Source organism: Stegodyphus dumicola, chromosome X2 (assembly GCF_044657685.1).
Source record: "Stegodyphus dumicola isolate Sdum_Otavi_A_Nest chromosome X2, ASM4465768v1".
In the NCBI taxonomy this organism is placed as follows: Eukaryota; Metazoa; Arthropoda; class Arachnida; order Araneae; family Eresidae; genus Stegodyphus; species Stegodyphus dumicola.
The window spans coordinates 83,443,579-83,463,478 of NC_140781.1; the positions used below are offsets into that span (position 1 = coordinate 83,443,579).

Below are 19,900 nucleotides of genomic sequence, written 5' to 3' on the forward strand. Positions count from 1 at the left end.
AGATGACTTGCCAACCACATATCCAGTTCTAATCTTCCTAGAAAATGCATTAGACTATTTTGCTAAAGAAGTTGTTAGATGGCAAACACCACTACAAACCTTCATGAGTTACAATAGACACTTCTTGAAGACTGAATGGGATTCATTAGACCAGTGTGTTAGAAATGGTTTGATTATATCATATAGCTTCACTTTTGTGTATCTCTAATAATTCATCATAGCCTATATTAAATGCATTTTGCACAAAAAATTTTTCCAGCAATTCTTTCCTTAAATTTTTTTACCGTTTATAAAAATTAAAATTTCAATAAATTTATTCAATCTTACTTCCTTTGATCATTTTGCAGTTTTAATCTTAAACAAGTATGGCCTATTTACATCAAATTTTCTCAACATATAAAGCTTTTGAATATATTTTTCAATAAAGCAAAATAACTGATGTTAAATACATGAATGTTTATTTAAAATAATAAAGACAAATTGTAATGACAATAAATAGAAGTGAAATAATGAAAATGTATCAAAAGTTTTAACATTTGATTTAAAAATAAAATATTATAAACTTTATGGTTTATAACTGTTAAAAATATATTACCTTCACATATTATGACAACCAGTAAATACAATAAAACTGTTTAAAAAACACCTTCTACAGATTACATAGTACAAAGGTAAATGCTACTAAAAGCCAATGCAAGAACGAAGGAGAAAAATATTTTACAGTATTAAAGAAGACACATGAACAGCAGCTAAAAATATAACATTTTTAAAGCTCATCAAAGGTTTATAAAATTGTAAAAAGATGTCCATGTTAAAAAAAAAAAAAAAAAAAAAAATTGCTGACATCGTAGAAACTTTAAAAGTTCAAAAAGAGAAATAAGGTAAATGCTATGATTTTATTATATGTAATCGAAAAATAATTATAAATTTGAAAATATATAATTATTTAGTTAAATTAATAGATGCATGAAAGTTTTCTGGAATCAAAATTGTAGAATATTAAATGTAAGTCAAATGCTTTTGCTTTTGGCAATCTGTAATTCTCTGAATTAAAAAGTACAGAATAATAACTCAAAAATTATTTTTGACTAGCAATACAATACAATAAAATTAGCAGTTTGTGTGCCATGTCATTTAACAACAGTTTTACACTTAACAAAATAATCTATAAGGGCATATGATGTTTAAAATATTAACAAACTGTGATGTAAATATGCTATTAAAGAAAATATGCCAGTGAAAAATGACAGTATATATTTTATTCAAAACAGCAGCATTCACAGTAAGCAGATAAATTGAAATAATCTGTAACAAGTTTGTTACAAATTAATATTCATTAAATTCATTTGTGTACAGTCAAACTGTGAATTAATAATATGAAAGAATTTCGTACTTTTTTTGGAAGGGGGATAATTCATAATGATATGACTGTTAGGAATACAAACTATAACAGAATCATATACTTAGGAACAAAGCAATTAGCACTCTATATAATAATACTAATTTGGACAAATAACTGAAAACTTGATATAAATGATAAGGGTGGGAAGTATGACAGACATAAAATTATAGAACAACCCGTATAGTAAATCACAAAGAAGGCTGCATATCTTTCAAAGTCTTCTTTTCTAATATTACAATGTTATGACAAATGACCTAGAAAATATACATAAAAATAATAATTATTAAAGCAACCTCTAATTACTTATTATGTCATGCATTACTTGCATCAATTTATTTTAAATAAGAATGTTACATTTAATTTAAATACATTTCTTCTTAATTTATGAAATAGTGTTTTATCAATTTTCATTTTGCATAATATTTTTGAATGAATTAAACATTTAGAATTGAACCTTAAAAAATTTTAGCCATTTAATAGTTTAAGCTTAACACTGCAAAATTTTATACAAATGTTTTTACAATTTCTACAATAACAATAATTTAACAATGGTGCAAATTAATTAGAACGAAATATCAGGAAAAACTTGTAAAACAAACTCATTAAATTATAATGGATCAAATTGGGAAAAACGACTGATATTCAATCATTTTGTTCAACTCAAATTGTTTTATAATGTGTTGTATGGATGGGCATACATTCTCTAGGCATGATATTAAAGTTTAAGCAAGCAATCCAAAATAACTCATTATGATTATATGCCTTCTAATTTAAAGTTTCACTTATGCTAAATCTGTTGACCTATGTTTTGCACAAATGTTGATATTTAATGACAGCTTTATACATTGGACACTTTCTGTACAATCATTAGATATGAATCCTAGAGTAATTAACTGGCAAACTTATGGAAACTTTGATTATGGGTTACTGAAGGTAGACAGCATTTGGTAAACTCTGTTGCTTTACCACCTACTTGGTGACATTTTGAAAGTTTCCAGAAAACAATTTTTTGAAGGGCTAGGCCTAGTTTTCTTAGAATGTTCTACTGAAACACAGCACTCAATCTCCCTTTGAGCTAAACACAAATATTGCTGCTAAACCTAAATTTGTTACGAGCATAATCTAGCTTAGCAGACTGAAATGCTGCTTACTTCTCAGTAATTTCAGCCTTTATTTAGACCAGCACTTCCCAACCTTTCCTCTCTTGTATACTCCTTAATAAGATCTTGCAATATAGAATAAACTTAATCTCCCTTTTCAGCATTCTGACCTCCTCCTTCATCATCTTACAGTAATCCTACGACATATATTTATTGAATTATTTTAATATAGCATAAGCCTGACTATTCAACTAACCAAAAAGCCCATGTAATAAAAATACAGTACAAAGTCCGTAATCCGAAATCGACGGGACTTCGGCGATTCCGGATTAGGGTTTTTTCCGGATTATAGATCATCGATTTAAATACGGTAAGATGGCATGCAGAAATTATACAATTAAAAATATGAAACCGTAATTTATGAAATAAAGAGCAGTTATGATCTAGAAGGTATCAAAATTTCCAGAAAAAAAAAAAAAAAAGCTTAATATTTATTTGTTTACTTTATTAAACATTTCTTTCAATGTAAGTTGTTTAAGTTGCTTCGTTTTTTGTGCTAATACTTTCTCTTTAATTCTATAAACAGACAATTTCTTGTTCAGTTACAAAGTTCCACTGTTCAAGTCCTGCAATTGCTGTTTTGAGAATACCAACTAACTTGTCAATCAAAATTTTTTCGTTTTCAATAACCTCTCTGTCACCTTCCTCACTATCGGAAGCAGTATTTTCTGGATCTAGAACCATACTACAGATTTCGCCATCCGTTAATTGATTGATGGTTGGAGCATTGTCGGTGCAATGAAAAACGTCTGTTATATAATCTTCATTTATTACCGCTTCTCCACATTTCTTTACAAAATCCAATAACTGGAAAATTTCACCCTTAGTTTGCTATGCCCGAAAACTTTCAAACTCACGGCTATCATCTTCATCATCCTTACCATGAAATATGAGAGCTGGCCATAAATTATGCCAAGCATTTTCCAGTGTATCTGGAGACACATCCTCCCACAATATTGCGATGCTCCACACAGCAGATTCTATGCTAAAAAATTTCAAAAAGTCTTGATTAGTCTTGCCATTGTTCAAGAAACTTACATATATTTAAAAAATGCTACTTTATATTTGCATTTCAGTGCATGCACTATTCCCATATCCACAAGCTGAATGATAGATATACAATTTGGAGGGAAGAATAATACGGATACATTATCTTTCATTAAAACTTTAAGTGAAGTATGCGCCGAACAGTTGTCAACAATCAGGACTATCTTTGAGTCATCAGGTAAACCAACCGAATTCAAATGTCGCCGGGGCTCGGGTATTAAATGATTTTCAAACCAATCATTCATCAACGTTTGTGTCATCCATGCTCTTTTATTTGCCCGATATATAACAGGGAAAATTGTTACTCCTTTAAATGTTTGAGGTCATGCATGCTTTTCGATTACGAAAAGTTTGCACTTGTGCGTTCCTGCAGCATATGCGCACGCTAAAATTGTTAGTCTCACTTTGTAATCTTTGACACCAGTTCGAGCCTTTTCTGTAGAGGTTGCCAAGGTATTTTGCGGTACATATTGCCAGAAAAGACCAGTTTTATCAGCGTTGTAAATTTCTTCTGGAGAAAATTGTTCACTAGTAATGAGTTTAATGAATTCATCTGCAAATTGTTCAGCAGCTTCAGTATTAGCTGAAGCTTTTTCACCTGAAATTTTTAATTGTCTTCTAAAACGGCAATTTTTAAATTTGGTTAACCAACCTGTTGAATATGTGCACTCAGTGTTTAAGTTCATTTCTTCATGAAATATTTTGGCTTGAGCCATTAGCATTGGACCCGTCAATGGCACACCCTCGCTGCGATGCTGTCTGACCCATTCAATCATCACATTGTCATGATCATCACTTTTAGCATAACGAACCCTTTTTCTGTTATTCATTGCAAGTGGGGTGTCAGAATCCACAAAAAATTCAAAAAGTTCCTTTTTCTTTTTGCTTATGTCATACTCCTTGCATAATTTTGAGACGGATAGGCCTTTATCCATTTTTTGCAGTAATTCCACTTTTTGTTTGATGGACATCGAAACATGCTTTTGCTTTGTAGATCCTTTGGCAGCACCAGAATTGGAAACTCTTTTTGACATAATTGAAAATTCAAGCTTAATTTTTTTATAAAATTGCTCTAACAGTCTTCAAAAAATAATAAACTGGATCCAATTAGAAGATTAAGGAACAGCGCAATCTGCAACATTAACTGAAATGCCTTAGAATTAGTAAAGATAATTTTAGCCTAGCTTATACCGTCCATTATACATTAAACGCGCATGCATAAAGCATACAAAAAAAAGTTTGTGGCTTTGAGGTCCAGATTATAGATCATTCCGGATTACGGACTTTGTACTGTATTTCAAAATAATTTTGCATGGAAAATTAAGCAAATGAGAGACTTGTAAAAGCATCAATAAAGCATATATAGAAATACCAACTCAGAACTAATAAAACATGTCACCAAAGAATGTCATTTAGTATCAATAATGTCTAAGAATGATGTATCACACTTTGCTTTTAGGTTAAGCCTATTAATTTATAAGGTATTTCTCCTGCTTTCCTAGTGTGCCTTCATGGTGTAGTGGTTCTGCACACTGAGCCGGTATTCCAGAGGTCCGTGGTTCAATTCCTGGTGAAGGCATTTGCTATTTTTCACCTTTCCTGCTTCCCCCCAAAAAAAACCTAATGTCTCTATAAATTTTCCATAAGACAGTTATAGTGTAGGATGACAATTAACTGCTATTTATCAGTTTTCCCCTCACTTTTTGAAAACTAAATGATTAAAATTTGGAACACGCCCTAAATGTAACAGCATGCAGTAGAGTAAATTTACAAAATTAAATCAGGATCATGGCATAAAGAAAAGTATTTGTTAATGGATATGATATACAATTAAATTTGAAAATGATAAACAATGGTGATGCAAAGTAAAACATCACAACAAGCAGCTTAATATTCTATAGCTGTAACTTGAATACCTTAATTATATAACTAAAAACATAGTGATCAGTTCTTTTAAACTCCTATTGAAAAGACTGCCACATGTCTAGCAAGATATCCACCAACTCTCATGGTAGACAGCATTTCATAATTGGAAGATGGCCTAAAAATGCATGTTGATTTTTATGTCTGAAATGCATTTCTGTTTTAAAATTTTACATGATGTTAAATGCAGGCTTTTGATATTCAAGCTAATAACAAATAAGACAGTTATTTTTGCAATTTTAAACCTCAACTCCCCCCCCCATTTGGCTTCTCTACTATGAATCATACTTTTTATACACTCAACTATGTAGAATTTTCACTTATCCAGTATTTTCTGAGCTTTCTGAGTGATCAAGCTTTTACTCTACCATAAAATTTACAGACTGCAGTGAATATGGTCAGAAAAAAGAATGAAACATAGACTAATTATTACATTAGTTATTTCAAATAAATACAGCAAAAACACGTTTCGAAACCAAAAAAATAACATTTATTTTGAATACAATTATTCAAAAACAGAAATGAAAAAATTAGCAAACTGATGATTTTATTGACTACTGATAAGATCTAGGCCTATACTAAAACCATAAGTATTCTTGAAAAAGTGTCATACGACCAACAATTACTTTTAAGTGACTAATACATAACTTCATACATACTATACTTAAAACAAAAATTAAGTCTCGACCACAAAAAGATACAATGTAGTATGCTCCCATCAACATGCACAGGGGGAAAAAAAATATTCTCATTGTTGATTTGAAACACATGAGACATGTCCTTTATTTTCCAATAATTAATAATAAATAATTTAGATACTGCATTGTTTGAGAAAAGAATGCGGTGTATTTTTTGTCTGTGTCGTCCTCCAAATATATATTAAACATCGAATTTTCAGCAACTGTACGGTTTTACCACTTTACAATGACTTACTTTGTAGGACTCTTCAATCACATTTCCATCATTTACATTAGCTGGTAATACAAGGTGCAGCCATTAATTTCCAGGAATGATCTAATAACTCCAGATAATATTATATGAAATGCACACATATTTAGTATGTTTCAAAGTAATGTATGTAATGCACTTCTGCACTCAACTGATGTAATGCACTGATGTAATGCAATTCTGCACTCAGCTGTACAAGTTTCAGAAACAAGTCTTAAAGTAACATTTCAGAATGCTTTAAATGTGGACATCGTCATTTTCTTGATGGCTTCGACATCCTCAAATCTTGTTAACTTCATCAAATTTTTCAGTTTTGGAAACAAGAAAAAGTCTGCCAGTGCTAGGTCTGGAGAGTATTTAAAATGAGCATCTCCACGACTTCATGCTGAGCCAAAAACCACTTCACAGATTACACAGTGTGAGGCCGGGCAGTGTCATGCAAAAGCAGCCAACTCCTATTCTGTTGAAATTGAGGGCTTACTCTGCAAACTCTTTGTCAAAGTCTGGCAAGAGCTTTCGTGTAAAACTGTCCAGTGAGTCTTTTCAGAGGGAATAAATTCACGATGAATTAGTTATTCATTACCGAAGACAGCGATTACCATTACCTTGATTTTGGACTTACAGACACGAAATCTTTTTGGTTTTTAAGAGCGATTACCATTACCTTGATTTTGGACTTACAAACACGAAATCTTTTTGGTTTTGATGAGTTTGGAGCTTTATCATTTGCTTTCAGGTTCATATTGGTAACACAAAGACTTGTCTCCTATTACTATCGAATCAAAGAATGTATAGCCAGCATCAGCACCATCTATGAATTTTCGCATGGGTCCATTTGGAATTGCTTTTTTCCCTCTGATAAACAGTGAGGAATCAGCTTTGATTTCCCCAGGTCTTGTGTCAAAATTTGCTGAACCACCTTATTGGAAATGTTCAGTTCATAGGCAAGTACTCGAATAGTCAATCCCTGAAGTCACAAGATTATGAACTTTCTCAATTGTTTCTGGCATGTGCATGGGATGCAGCCGTCCTGTGTGCGTATCTTCTCTGAAACTTTTGTGGCCATACTGAAAACAGTTTAATCATTCAAAAGTGCATGAATGGGATAATGCTTCCTCTCTGTACATTGTTTCAACATTTCATGGGGTTTTGTGGCAGTTTTGCCCAGTTTGAAGCAGAATTTAATATTAAATCTCTGCTCCATATTGACTTCGATACAAAATTTAATAGCTACATTTTAATGTGTGTTTCAAGAACATTATGTGTTTCTGAATGGTGCGAACTTCCCTGGACATGCACATAAAAATGAACTTACAAATACAAGCATTACTACATTTTGACGATGTATGGTTTTAGTATATTTATATTTGTCTTGACCACTGTACAATACAATATAATAATAAACTTTGAATTAAATGGGCCAATCCTCACAAAGCGAATCAGCATTGCTACTCGCTGATAATTTTTATTTACAAATAATTTATCAATTTATTCTTTTCTAATAATTTATTTACCAATTGTTCTGAAATTGTAACACAGTTAAGCTAAATAGAAAAAATTGTAAGACCTAATCAATAATTAATTGTTAAACATTTTACTAGGAGGGAAAACTTGAATAATTAAGCAGAATTTTATAGTTAATAAAAGGCAATAATTTTAAGTTTTGCATAATTACTTTAACATCCAAGAATGTTAGGTTTCAGTATAATAAAAAAATCACCTGAATTTAACCAATTTTAGCTGAGCAAAACATTTTGCATTGAAATGAAATCTTGTAGTAATCACCGACAACCTGAAAAAAAATCCCCCCCCCCCTGTTAGAAAAGAGTTTGGACTCAGGACCAAAGCGATAGAAAGTAGCTGATTATAGTAATGCTTAACTTTGGTTACTTATAGTCTTCAAGGGGAGAAAAAAAAAGCACCTATTTTTCAGGAGAAGATCACATACTTCATTACAAAGCAGAAATTAATGGCCGTGCCTTGTACATAGTATTTTAAATTCAACCTTTACACACTTAGTGGAAAAACTTTATTATTGTTGTCGTTGTTGCTATTTGCTAAGTAGGGTACAGTACAAAGTCCGAGATTTGGACTCGTTGGGACTTCCGCAATTCAGGATTTGGGGTTTTTCCAGATACTAGATCATCAGTTTAAATCTAGTGAGATGTCATGTAGAAATTATACAATTAAAAATATAAAAATGTGATGTATGAAATAATGAAGCATTTATAATCTAAAGGGTATCAAAATTCACACACAAAAAAGCTTAATATTTATTTGTTAACATTAATAAGCATTACTTATTAAGTTAAGTTATGTAAGTTAAGTTGCTTCATTTTTTGTGCTAATACATTCTCTTTAATTCTGTAGACCAACATAATTTCTTGGTTAGTTACACTGTTGAAGTCTTGCAACTGCTGTGTCAAGAATTCCAACTAACTTGTCAATCGCCATATTTTCGTTTTCAGTAACCTCTGTGCAACTTTTCTTCACTATCGGTAGCAGTATTTTCTGGATCTGGAACCATACTGCAGATTTTGCCATCCATTAATAGATTCATGATTGAGGAGCATTGTCATCACAATGAAAAACTTCTTTTATATCATCTTCATTTATTGCCGCTTGTCCACATTTCTTTACAAAATCTGTTGATTGGAAAATTTCACCTTTGGTTTGCAATATCCAAAATCTTTAAAATTCGTGGCTATCACCATAAAATTTAGCTATCGTTCACTATATATATATTTGGCTATGTATCATGAGACTGGCGACTAACAACAAGTTGTTCCACTAAATTTTATCTTGCTTCTATCGCGCACCGAGACAATTATGCCTGAATTGTATTAGTTTAGCTATTTATTATACTTATGTCTATTTTTTGCAAATGTTTAAGGTTTATCTTAATCCTGAATATATAAATTCCCACATATACTTACGACGTATTGAGGGCAGGTGCTAGGTATCTTAATGCCTGATGCATTCTCTGTGGGTCCCAAATTCTGCTACCAAGTGCCTCCCTTTGTCTTCCCTAAATTCTGCTGCCCGGTGCGGCCATACGAGCCCTGGCATTGGTTCTGGGTTTATGTCAATAACAAATCAGTTATTCTTAATTCAAATAGCACTAAATGGCCTATGAGTATCATTAACAAAATCTATTTTTAGCATATGGAAAGAAATTTTTAAATTTTTTCTTGTTAACATTTTTTAGAGCATTTAACTTAAATCTGTAATCGTCACCAAGAGTAATGTCAACATAAAAGGTTATTATATTCTTTATTATTCAATTACTAATATAAAAAATTGTTTAGGCACCACTACATGAGTCATTACTCAAGTTGTCGTGTGTTGATAACACATGTGGTGACAAAAAAGCAAAATAAAATAAATAATGATTTGCCAGGTTGGTGTCAGGGATATAAAATATTAGAAAGTGTTAAATCAACAACGTATGTTTGTAGAATGTTTCGGTTTGAGATGTATGCCAAGCAGATATGCAGCAACGGAGCCAAATTATTCATCATACAAATTTTTGCTAAAATGATTGTTTCTTCAATAACGAGATATTTTATTTAATGCTGAAGTGAAATTAAGAATCGGGACTTTACACATTTTACTATGCCCAGAGGGGGCAATCAAATGTTCCTCTGTAAAGCATACCCCCCCCCCCAAAAAAAAAGAAGAAGAAAAAAGTTGGTAGTAGCTTTGAGGTCCGGATTTTAGATCTTTCCAGATATTCGACGTCAGGATCTCAGACTTTGTACTGTATATGATTTCTGAATAATGCAGTAGTAAGGAAGGTTTCACACTTCCATTTGATATAAATTCTCTATGCATTACAAAAAGAAGACTGGGCTGTCCTCTTCTTTTGTGAATAAAAATCCGTAGTAAACATTCACCAGGATACTTTTTCTTCTAAGAAGGTACACTATTTGGAATTTTCTTATAACTACTTTCCCTATTTGTTACCAGAGTGGTAGCTTCATCCTGACACTCAGCTGGTTCTTTGAAAATGCTTAACAGATCCCAAATCAGAACCATGGTAGCTTTATTTTACATAAATTTACAATCATTTAATTCATTTTGATTTAAAAGACATTACATTTAACAACTCTAAAAGAGCTAACATAAATGCAAATTAAAAGTCCATTCTCAAACAAATTTAAATATAATGTAACTATAATGAAAGACAGCTATGTAACTCATATAATTCGTTTAACATAAAAAATATAATTAGCTGCCAATCATGTTACGATTTGCTATGGCAAAGCAGAAAAGGGAGCATCTACATACTATGGGTAAAGAATTGAGCAATATAAGTAGCACAGGCGGGGCTAGCTAATTAAACTAATTACATTGCTTTTGCACATATTTTGTTTACAGATGGTCACATTTGAATTTATCGCAATTATTTTCTCTTTTATTCAATGAAAAATGAAAAATTTAATTTTCTGAACATTTTTTTTTTGGGGGGGGGGTCAGTATTCATTATACTACTTTGTTGTTTTCTGCCATTACTGTTAAATTTTTCACATACCCCTGACTGAACAGTGGAGTAGGAGTAGATATACCAAAAGCCTCAAACATTAATTTTATAACTCACAATATGCATTCCAATTTTAGCAGAAGTGAAATTTTCCAACTTCATCTGATTTAAACTGCTTTTCTTAATTTATATAAATTCTATTTAGCTGAAGCTGACATATGTCTTTGGGTCTTCATCTGACCTGTTTATGGAGCAAATCTTTATAAATTTTAAACTTACATATATACATAATTTTTTAGGCTATGTTAGATTATTTGAATACAGCAAATCATACACGAGCTATCCTCCTAAAAGGAAGGATGCTTTTATGAAGGACTTTCAAGGGGAAATTGGCTCATATTCACAATATACATGGAGGAAGCCATGAAAAACATCTCTACCTCATACACATTTCTGCATATGGATACTGAGTACTTTTAAGGACAATTAATTTTGACCTATTAGCAAATGGGAACTGAATAAATTCAATTAAAGATATTATATATGTCTGAACTTCACTTTTGTAATACCATCCTAAGAATAAAATAGATCAAGTACACAAGATGCATTATTATTAAACATAATTACAAAATAAATTTGAGAAAAAATTCAGCTTTATAAAATTTATCAAGTAGCATTAAATATTTTACAGTTATAACAGTTGGTCATATTTGAAAGAAGATTAGTATCATTTTATTTATGTTTTGCTAACAGTTATCTTTATGCTGATTCTTTCTTTTATGTCTCATTTGGTCATGGACTTGCTCAGTCTAGAGGTTTAGTAAATACAGGGTTCGTGCACATTTCTGTACACAGAAATTAAGTACTTTTAAGGACCATTAATGGTGGTGTATTTAATTATGGCAAAGCACACTAGGGCTATCTGCCTAAGAGGAGGGATGCCTTTGTGGAGGACTTTCTAAGGGAAACTGGCTCGTATACACGTTACACATGGGGAAAACCACGAAAACGCTCATGCAGCCAGCCCGTTCGCGGGATTCAAACCTCGGAGTGAACTACCAGTGTTCCGCGACTTTACCGCTTGGCCACTGGTGGGCAGACCATTAATGGAAAAGAAAAATAAGGACCTATGAGCAAATGGGAACTGAATAAATTCGATTAAAAATATTATCTACGCCTGAACTTCACTTTTGTTATACCATCCTAAAAATAAAATAGATCCATAAGTAGAATGCATTATTATTAAACATAACTTAATTAACATTTTTATTAATAAGTTTGAGAATAAAATAAACTTTACGAGATCCATAAGTAGGATGCATTATTATTAAACATAACTTAACATTTTTATTAATAAGTTTGAGAATAAAATAAACTTTGTGAGATCCATAAGTAGGATGCATTATTATTAAACATAACTTAATTAACATTTTTATCAATAAGTTTGAGAATAAAATAAACTTTGTGAAATTTATCAAGTAGCATTAAATACTTTATACTAATAATTGGACATATTTGAAAGAAGTGGCATTTTATTTAGATTTTACTAACAGTTAGCTTTATGTTGATATTTTTTTAATGTCTCATTTTGTCTCATACTTGCTAAGTCTAGAAGTTTAGTAAATACAGTACAAAGTCCATAATCCGGGCGTCCATTATCCAGAATGATCTATAATCCGGACTTCAAAGCTACAAAGTTTTTTTTTTTTTTTTTTGTATACGCATGCGTATTGGGAGCCTGCGTCTCCAGATACGTTAAAAAATGCTTGGCATAATTTATGGCCAGTTACTATATTTCATGGTGAGAACGATGAAGATGATAGCCACAAATTTGAAGGATTTCAGGCATTGCAAACTAAAGGTGAAATTTTCCAGTTATTGGATTTTGTAAAGAAATGTGGAGAAGTGGTAATAAATGAAGATGATATAACAGAAGTTTATCACTGCGACGACAATGCTCCAACCATCAATCAATTAACGGACGGCGAAATCTGTGGTATGGTTCTAGATCCAGAAAATACTGCTTCCGATAGTGAAGAAAGTGACAGAGAGGTTATTGAAAACGAAAAAATTTCGATTGACAAGTTAGTTGGTATTCTCGACACAGCAATTGCAGGACTTGAACAGTGGAACTTTGTAACTGAACAAGAAATTATGTCTGTTTATAGAATTAAAGAGAAAGTATTAGCACAAAAAAAACGAAGCAACTTAAACAACTTACATTGAAAGAAATGTTTAATAAAGTAAACAAATAAATATTAAGCTTTTTTTTTTTTTTTTTTTTTTTTTTTTTGTAAATTTTGATACTTTTTAGATCCTAACTGCTCTTTATTTCAGAAATTATGGTTTCATATTTTTAATTGTATAATTTCTGCATGCCATCTTACCAGATTTAAATTGATGATCTATAATTCGGAAAAACCTCTAATCCGGAATCGCCAAAGTCCCGACGAATCCGGATTATGGACTTTGTACTGTAGTAAGTAGATTTTGTGTCAAGAGGCATAGGTTAAAATGACAAGTAAAATCATAATCAGCATGATTCAAAAGAAAAGACTGGCTGTTGTCATTGCTCCTGCCTGCCTAGAGAAACCTGAAAGGCCTGATATAAGCACGTTTGGCACATTTTGAAAGTTAGCTGGGCTCTGTCTGAGGCAGTTAAGAGTCATAGCTTCATGTTGAATTCCAGGGGTTGTAAATCAGTATACTTTAAGCTTCTAATAATCCACTAAAGCACCAGAGGTGATAAGCTGTTTTGCATTACATACTTGCCAACCTATGATACTCAAAAATCAGGAGATTTTTCACAATGTTAAAAAGACTTTTTAAATGATAAAAATATAAGTTTTAATAATGAATTAACTTTAAGTAGTAACTAATTTTTAAATGCAAACAACACAAAAATACCTTACACATAAAAAAATTTTTATTACACGCATCGTTTAAGAAAAAAAAAGACTAATCACTTTTCGTACAAATGTTATAAACAGTGGCAGATTTTGCTTTCTTTAAGAAAGAAACTTCATCATTGTGTTCACAGCAATTGCCACGTAGGCCTGCTTTCGCTAATAAAAGTTTTTCTAATGTGCCATCTCTAATATTAAATGTAAATTTAGTCCTCGTTTTCGCAACAACACTGAGAATCCTCTCACACTCTGCATTACTATAGGAAACTGTCAAGAGGACCAACACAATTCTAGACAGTTCACTATATTTTAAAATTCCATCAGCACCTTTCAGTTTTGCAATTAAACTCCACTGGGTGTCAATCGTAGCTGATTTTATAACTTCATCCAAGTTTTCTAATTGTAAACTGCTGTTATGCAGCTGTTGGAACTGTTTCAATTTTTCCTTCCTTTTAGAACTCCTTTCAAGATAATAATAAATATCAACAATGTGTTCATCCACATTTATTGGTAAAGAAGTTGCCCCTTTTTCAGCTGCTAAATTTAAGAGGTGACAGGTGCACCTCATCATCTGAAAATCTGAATTTTCCTTTCTTAAGATGCCTGCAACACCAGCCTTCCAAGCCTACCAATACTGGTGCATTATTGGCACCAAGTGCTAAGCAATTATCCATAGTGCCTGCAGTTTTCTTTTAAAGTTTTAATAATTAGCTGTGCTATATTAAAGCCTGTCAAATGTCCTTCTAAAGTGGGAACATAAAGTAAACTGCACTCAATTTCTGAAGACTCTGGATCAAAAAAAGAAACAACAATTGGATACAGTTTTGAATCAGTATTATTGCTTCCATCAGTAGAGAGGCAGACCGGAGCTGTTTTAATGCAATCAATAACTGAAGATTTATTTTTCAAACCCATTTCTTTAACAATTGCACCTGTTTTGATTCTTGCACCTTGAGTATTTCTTAGCGATTTCACTATCGGGAAACATTTTTCTAAATAAAGCTGCAGCGTGATCCGATGCATTCAGTGGCAGGTTGTGCTCCAGTAAACAGGCAGAGAACAGACATTCTGCATTAATAAGTTTTTGGTCCTTTGTTTCCGAAGAAAAATTTAATTTTTCGTTTTTTTCAAAACAACTCATGTTATCCTTGTGTTTTTGTGTACGCACATGTTTGAGAACATCCGCCCTTCCAACATACGAAATCGAAAAATCACAACGACAGGCGGTACACATCGCAAATTTATTACATTTCCTTGAGGAAATAATGGAAGGAAAGTCAACTGTGTACGATTCTTGAAACGTACACGAGTATTTCACCTTTCTCGCAGACGTAACAAAAGATGATAATTTCTAAAACTATTTCCCTAAGGCACGTGTACTCACACAACTCAGGACAAAATGAACGAAATAACTAAAAGAACGACCAAATAACAACTTGCTTTGTCCTCATTGGCTAATATATGCCAGCTGACACGCAGTGGAGCTCGAAGCCCATTGGAGAACTGGAGAACGACGTTTCTGGATACGTATAATGCTCTTACTCACAAAGCAGAAGCTATCTGATTCGCAAGGTTTTGTTTTAGATATAATGTAGAGAAAATTCAATTGCTTTCAGACGTCCAAAAGCACTTTTTTTTATTCATATAACAAAGTATTAAGCCAAGTTGCATAAAAATCGTGAGAAATTTTAAGAATAAGAAAAAGTCGGGAGAAATATATTGTAAATCGGGTTGGCGGGAGAGCGGTCGAAAATCGGGAGTCTCCCGCCTAACTCGGGAGAGTTGGCAACTCTGGCATTATTTTAAGTGTCACTAGATACAAGGAATAAGTTTTACATGAATTTTACATTTTTGTGTTTTATCTTGTAACCATGGTAAGGGTTAATGAAAGGCAATAACTCGCTTTCATATGCAGAGATAATTTTTAACGGTAAGCAGTTAGTTATAAGTAATTAAATTAGGTATTAGATAACCTTAGTCATTATGAATTTACATGGCCACTATTAAATTTTATTTATTTTTTAACAATACTTGTTAAAAAAGCCCTATTAAAATCACTACCTAATAAAACTTCACAGTTTTAAATACACGTAATTTACGACATTGATTCTTAAATGATATTAGAATAATTACACATTAAAACATTTATGTTTTGTAGCAACAACACTGAACAAAATATTTATGCATCTTTGTAATTTAAAGCCTTCCCAGAAATTTATACAGATTTTCTTCTTTTTAAGCATCTTTTCTAACAATTAGAAATTGTGTTCTAAAATTGCTTCTAGCAATTAGAAACAATGTTCTCACTAGTTTCTGCGTGTTTTCACACTTAACCTCTCAACCTCTCCACAATGCGCCTAAGAGGGTTTACTTGATTTGGTATAAGTCCACGCCCCCAACAGATGCAAAGCAAATTATAGCTCTGTCTGAAAATAACTACAAAATCATACAAAGGTTTAAAAAAGCTTCTTATTTAAAAAGAGCTTAGAACATAAAGGGATGTCCTTATGCTAGCAAAGTCAATTACAGCTTGTGTTGATGTAATTAAACAAGAAGAGTCAAATTCAAACTAAAAATATGGACTAGTGGTCAAAAACTATACAATTTAATTTCATTCTAAGCTGACTCAGTAATTCTATCATCATAACAAATTTAAATGTCAGCAGCGGTAATGCAAAGATGAATAATTACAAATTATCAGAGCTCGCAGGCACTAATGCAAGAAGCAAGTGGAGGTCAAAACTCTTTTCTTTTACTCCAAAAACGTCAATTTAAAAACTGTCTAAGTGATTTGCATTTTGGTGAGAAAATAGAAATAGGAAATTATAGTAAAGGCTGAAATTGTAAACAACTGGGTAATTTACATAATAATAACCGTACATATCTTTGAAGAATAACTTTCTTTCTCTTTACGTATTCAGTTTCTTTCTTCCACGTTTCCTTTTCATTTTAGATTTTTTGGATTTAATTACAGATTTCTGTTATTCTAAAAAAAAACTAAATGCATTTAGAATACATAGAAAAAGCTGCTAATTTTATTTCTTTAGTAATATGAAAATTCAGAAAAAATATGAAATATATATGGTAAGGTCTGGTTATAGAGCTGGTGTGGCATAATTTTTAGAATTTAGTGACACACCGAGCAACAAAATTTAGAAATGGCAAAACTTTTAGAATTTAGGACAGGCTTTGGAAGCAGAATTTAAAAAGGCACCAGGCAGAAGAATTTAAAATCCACAGAGATTGCACCAGGTGAGAAAATGTCTAGTCCCAGCCCTGTGTATGGCGCATTACGACATATTAGAAGAATCTTTTAAATTGTCCATTTTCAATTTCTTTATTAATTAAAAAATTCTTTTCTATAATAACTGACCATATGATAAGATTAGAAGCATTTGTTTATATTTTTCATGCTTGTGTTTAGTAAAAATTGGAGAAAATAAAGGGAAGATAAAAATGTTAAGAAGGAGATTCTAGTATCAGAAGCAGAACACTCAACTATTATGTTTTCATTCTTCTTCTAGACGTTCTCCAAAAAGTAAGAAATTATGTGTTAATACCATGGAGACATTTTTCATTTTGTCATATTTTTCAGGTACCTTCTAGAATCGCGAGTCTATAAATCTTGCCTTTAAATCTATAAATCTTGCCTTTAAAACTTTCCAAGCTGCAATGTCTAAAATCCTAAAGAAAAATTACCCCTACCAATTCTGTAACAATATAAAGCCAGAAATATTTTGAAAAAAAAAGGGGAGGGAAAAAGTGCAAAATTCATTTTATAGAGAAAACTGATTCATATTTAGACAATTACATGGGAAAACTATTACCATGAAAAAATTAAAAAGACATTTTTAATTACTTTCATAGCTAATTTGCTATTATTAAGAACTGTTTCGTAAATTGTGCTTTATAGCATTATACCTTGCTTAGTTTTCAGATTCAAAATATTGTATAATAAGTCACCAAAATGGAACTTTATAATATGACAATGAAAAATAAAAATGCTTTATTTTAATGTTATTTCTTAAATATAATTACAATTGCAGTACCATTATTTCAATGAAATTTATCAATGCAACAACATTCTAAAAAAATCGTCAAAAAATTCCCAGATCTCGGAATTTAAAATTTCCTAACTGATCTTAAAATTGCCAAAATGTTGATAAGTCAACAGATTTAGAACCGTGTAATAACAGAATTCACATCCCCAAAAGCAAAAATTTGTTTAACCCATTAACCGCCAAGGAATGTTTCTTTTCTCATGAAAATAATAACAAATATTAAATTAAGCATTTATAACATAAATATACATTGAAAATAAAAAAAAAGTGCTCTTACCTGTGGAAAAAGCGAGTGTTGCGTTCGTGCAACATCAGCGGAATAAGACTACGCATGTTTAATGAGTAGGATTGTACTCGTGTGATGTTTCTTTTGAGTGGAGCGCAGGATTGCTTTTTAGCTGTATAACTTTTTATAAATCTACAAATCACTTTACTTGTAATTAATTTAATATTAAAATATACATTGTATTTCTTTCACAAATACAGATTATTTCATTTGAAAGATTGAAGCATGAAAAGCTTGATTACGATCATGATGTAAAGCTACATTACATTGCGTCTATAAACAGTCTGGCTACGGTACTCTTTACAACAAAGTCTTTTGTTATCAACGGACTTTACGATAAAATGTCTACCATCTCCATGCAATGGTTTTTGAATGCTGAATTTACTAGGTTTACTAGGTTGCTGATCTATTTCTGGCTAATTCTACACTCTCAATAGGAGTTTGCAAAAGAAATAATGCATTCTCGCGTCTGAAATCTAAAAGAGACTTTATATTTACAGTAGTAAAAAGTGGTGATATTTAGTAATTTTAGATACAGTCTCATCTCATATAATTTATCAGTATTGTCAATTTGACTATTATCAAATGCAAATTCTGTTTCATATTCCTGTACTGCAAACGTGATATCGATTCTCGTACAACAGGAACAGAAATGTTCTTATCAAAAGACCAATACAATTTTCTTGAGGTAAATAATGATATCCTGTAAGCAATAATATTCCAATAAATATTCTCATATAGGCTTCAGATGCAATAAAATCTGTTTTTTTTTTTTTTTTTTTTTTTTTTTTTTTTTTTTTTTTTTTTTTTCCTCTTGAGCGTATATATATTTGTCTGTTCAACGAGAAGAGAGTAAATGTCTAAACCAAAAAGAAAATCGAAAATCTGTGCACTAGTTTTTCCTTGTGTTTTGTCTTTTATAATTTCTCTTCTATCTCTTTCTTCATGTTCTTCCTGAGACATAACTAACAGTTCCTTTTTTATCCACTTCAAGATTTCAGTCTTCTGCTTTTAAATTTTTAGTATGACTATAACTGCTTTTAAAAGGCTGAAACTTACTTCTTACGTGAATTTCAACTTCCCCAGCAGTATCATTTGGTAAAATATCATTATCATTATTTAAAACATTGCCATTCCTTTCTTCTTCGTCACCAGCCTCTGCAATTTCTGGGGGAACAACAACAATATCAGTTTCATTCTGGTCATTATTAACATTATCATCATCTGTTTCTTCACCAAAAAATCTTTGAAGGGCTTCTTCTAATGTAAGATACCTCGTTCTACGCATTTTTAAACAACCAGAACATGAACCAGAACATCAAGAGGAATGAGTGAAAAAGAAGATTGACTACCCATTTCCCACTGACGTTGCGTCAACGCAACACTTGTTTTCCCTTCCTTCCTAACACAAATATAAACATCTGACTGATGTAATGTTCTGATAAACGGTGACCTTGACTAAAAATAGATCACTCATAAAGACGGAAATTCTTTCGTTAAATATTTTCAGCAAAATTACCCGGTCGAAAATTTTGCTTAAAGTATGAGATTAATTATTACAAACAAAATGATTGTTGAAAGCAAATAATCTTCATAATATTCCCTACACAAAATCATCTGCTGGTATAAAATATCTTAGGTAGTTATATTTATATACGCATTTATTTTGACCGTTGCGTCAATG

At 31.6% G+C, this 19,900-nt stretch overlaps 1 protein-coding gene across 2 annotated transcripts in view; it reads right to left on the reverse strand.

The window, feature by feature from the left end:
* Nucleotides 1–1,237: 1,237 nt before the first annotated feature.
* The window catches only part of LOC118185973 (calcium and integrin-binding protein 1-like), a 62,282-nt gene continuing 43,619 nt past the window's right edge, over nucleotides 1,238–19,900 (reverse strand). For both annotated transcript variants that reach the window (XM_085810006.1, XM_085810005.1), the window contains one exon: nucleotides 1,238–1,656. In XM_085810006.1, coding sequence (XP_085666132.1) covers nucleotides 1,635–1,656 — 22 coding nt within the window. In that variant the 3' untranslated portion in view covers nucleotides 1,238–1,634. The remainder of the gene's footprint in view (nucleotides 1,657–19,900) is intronic.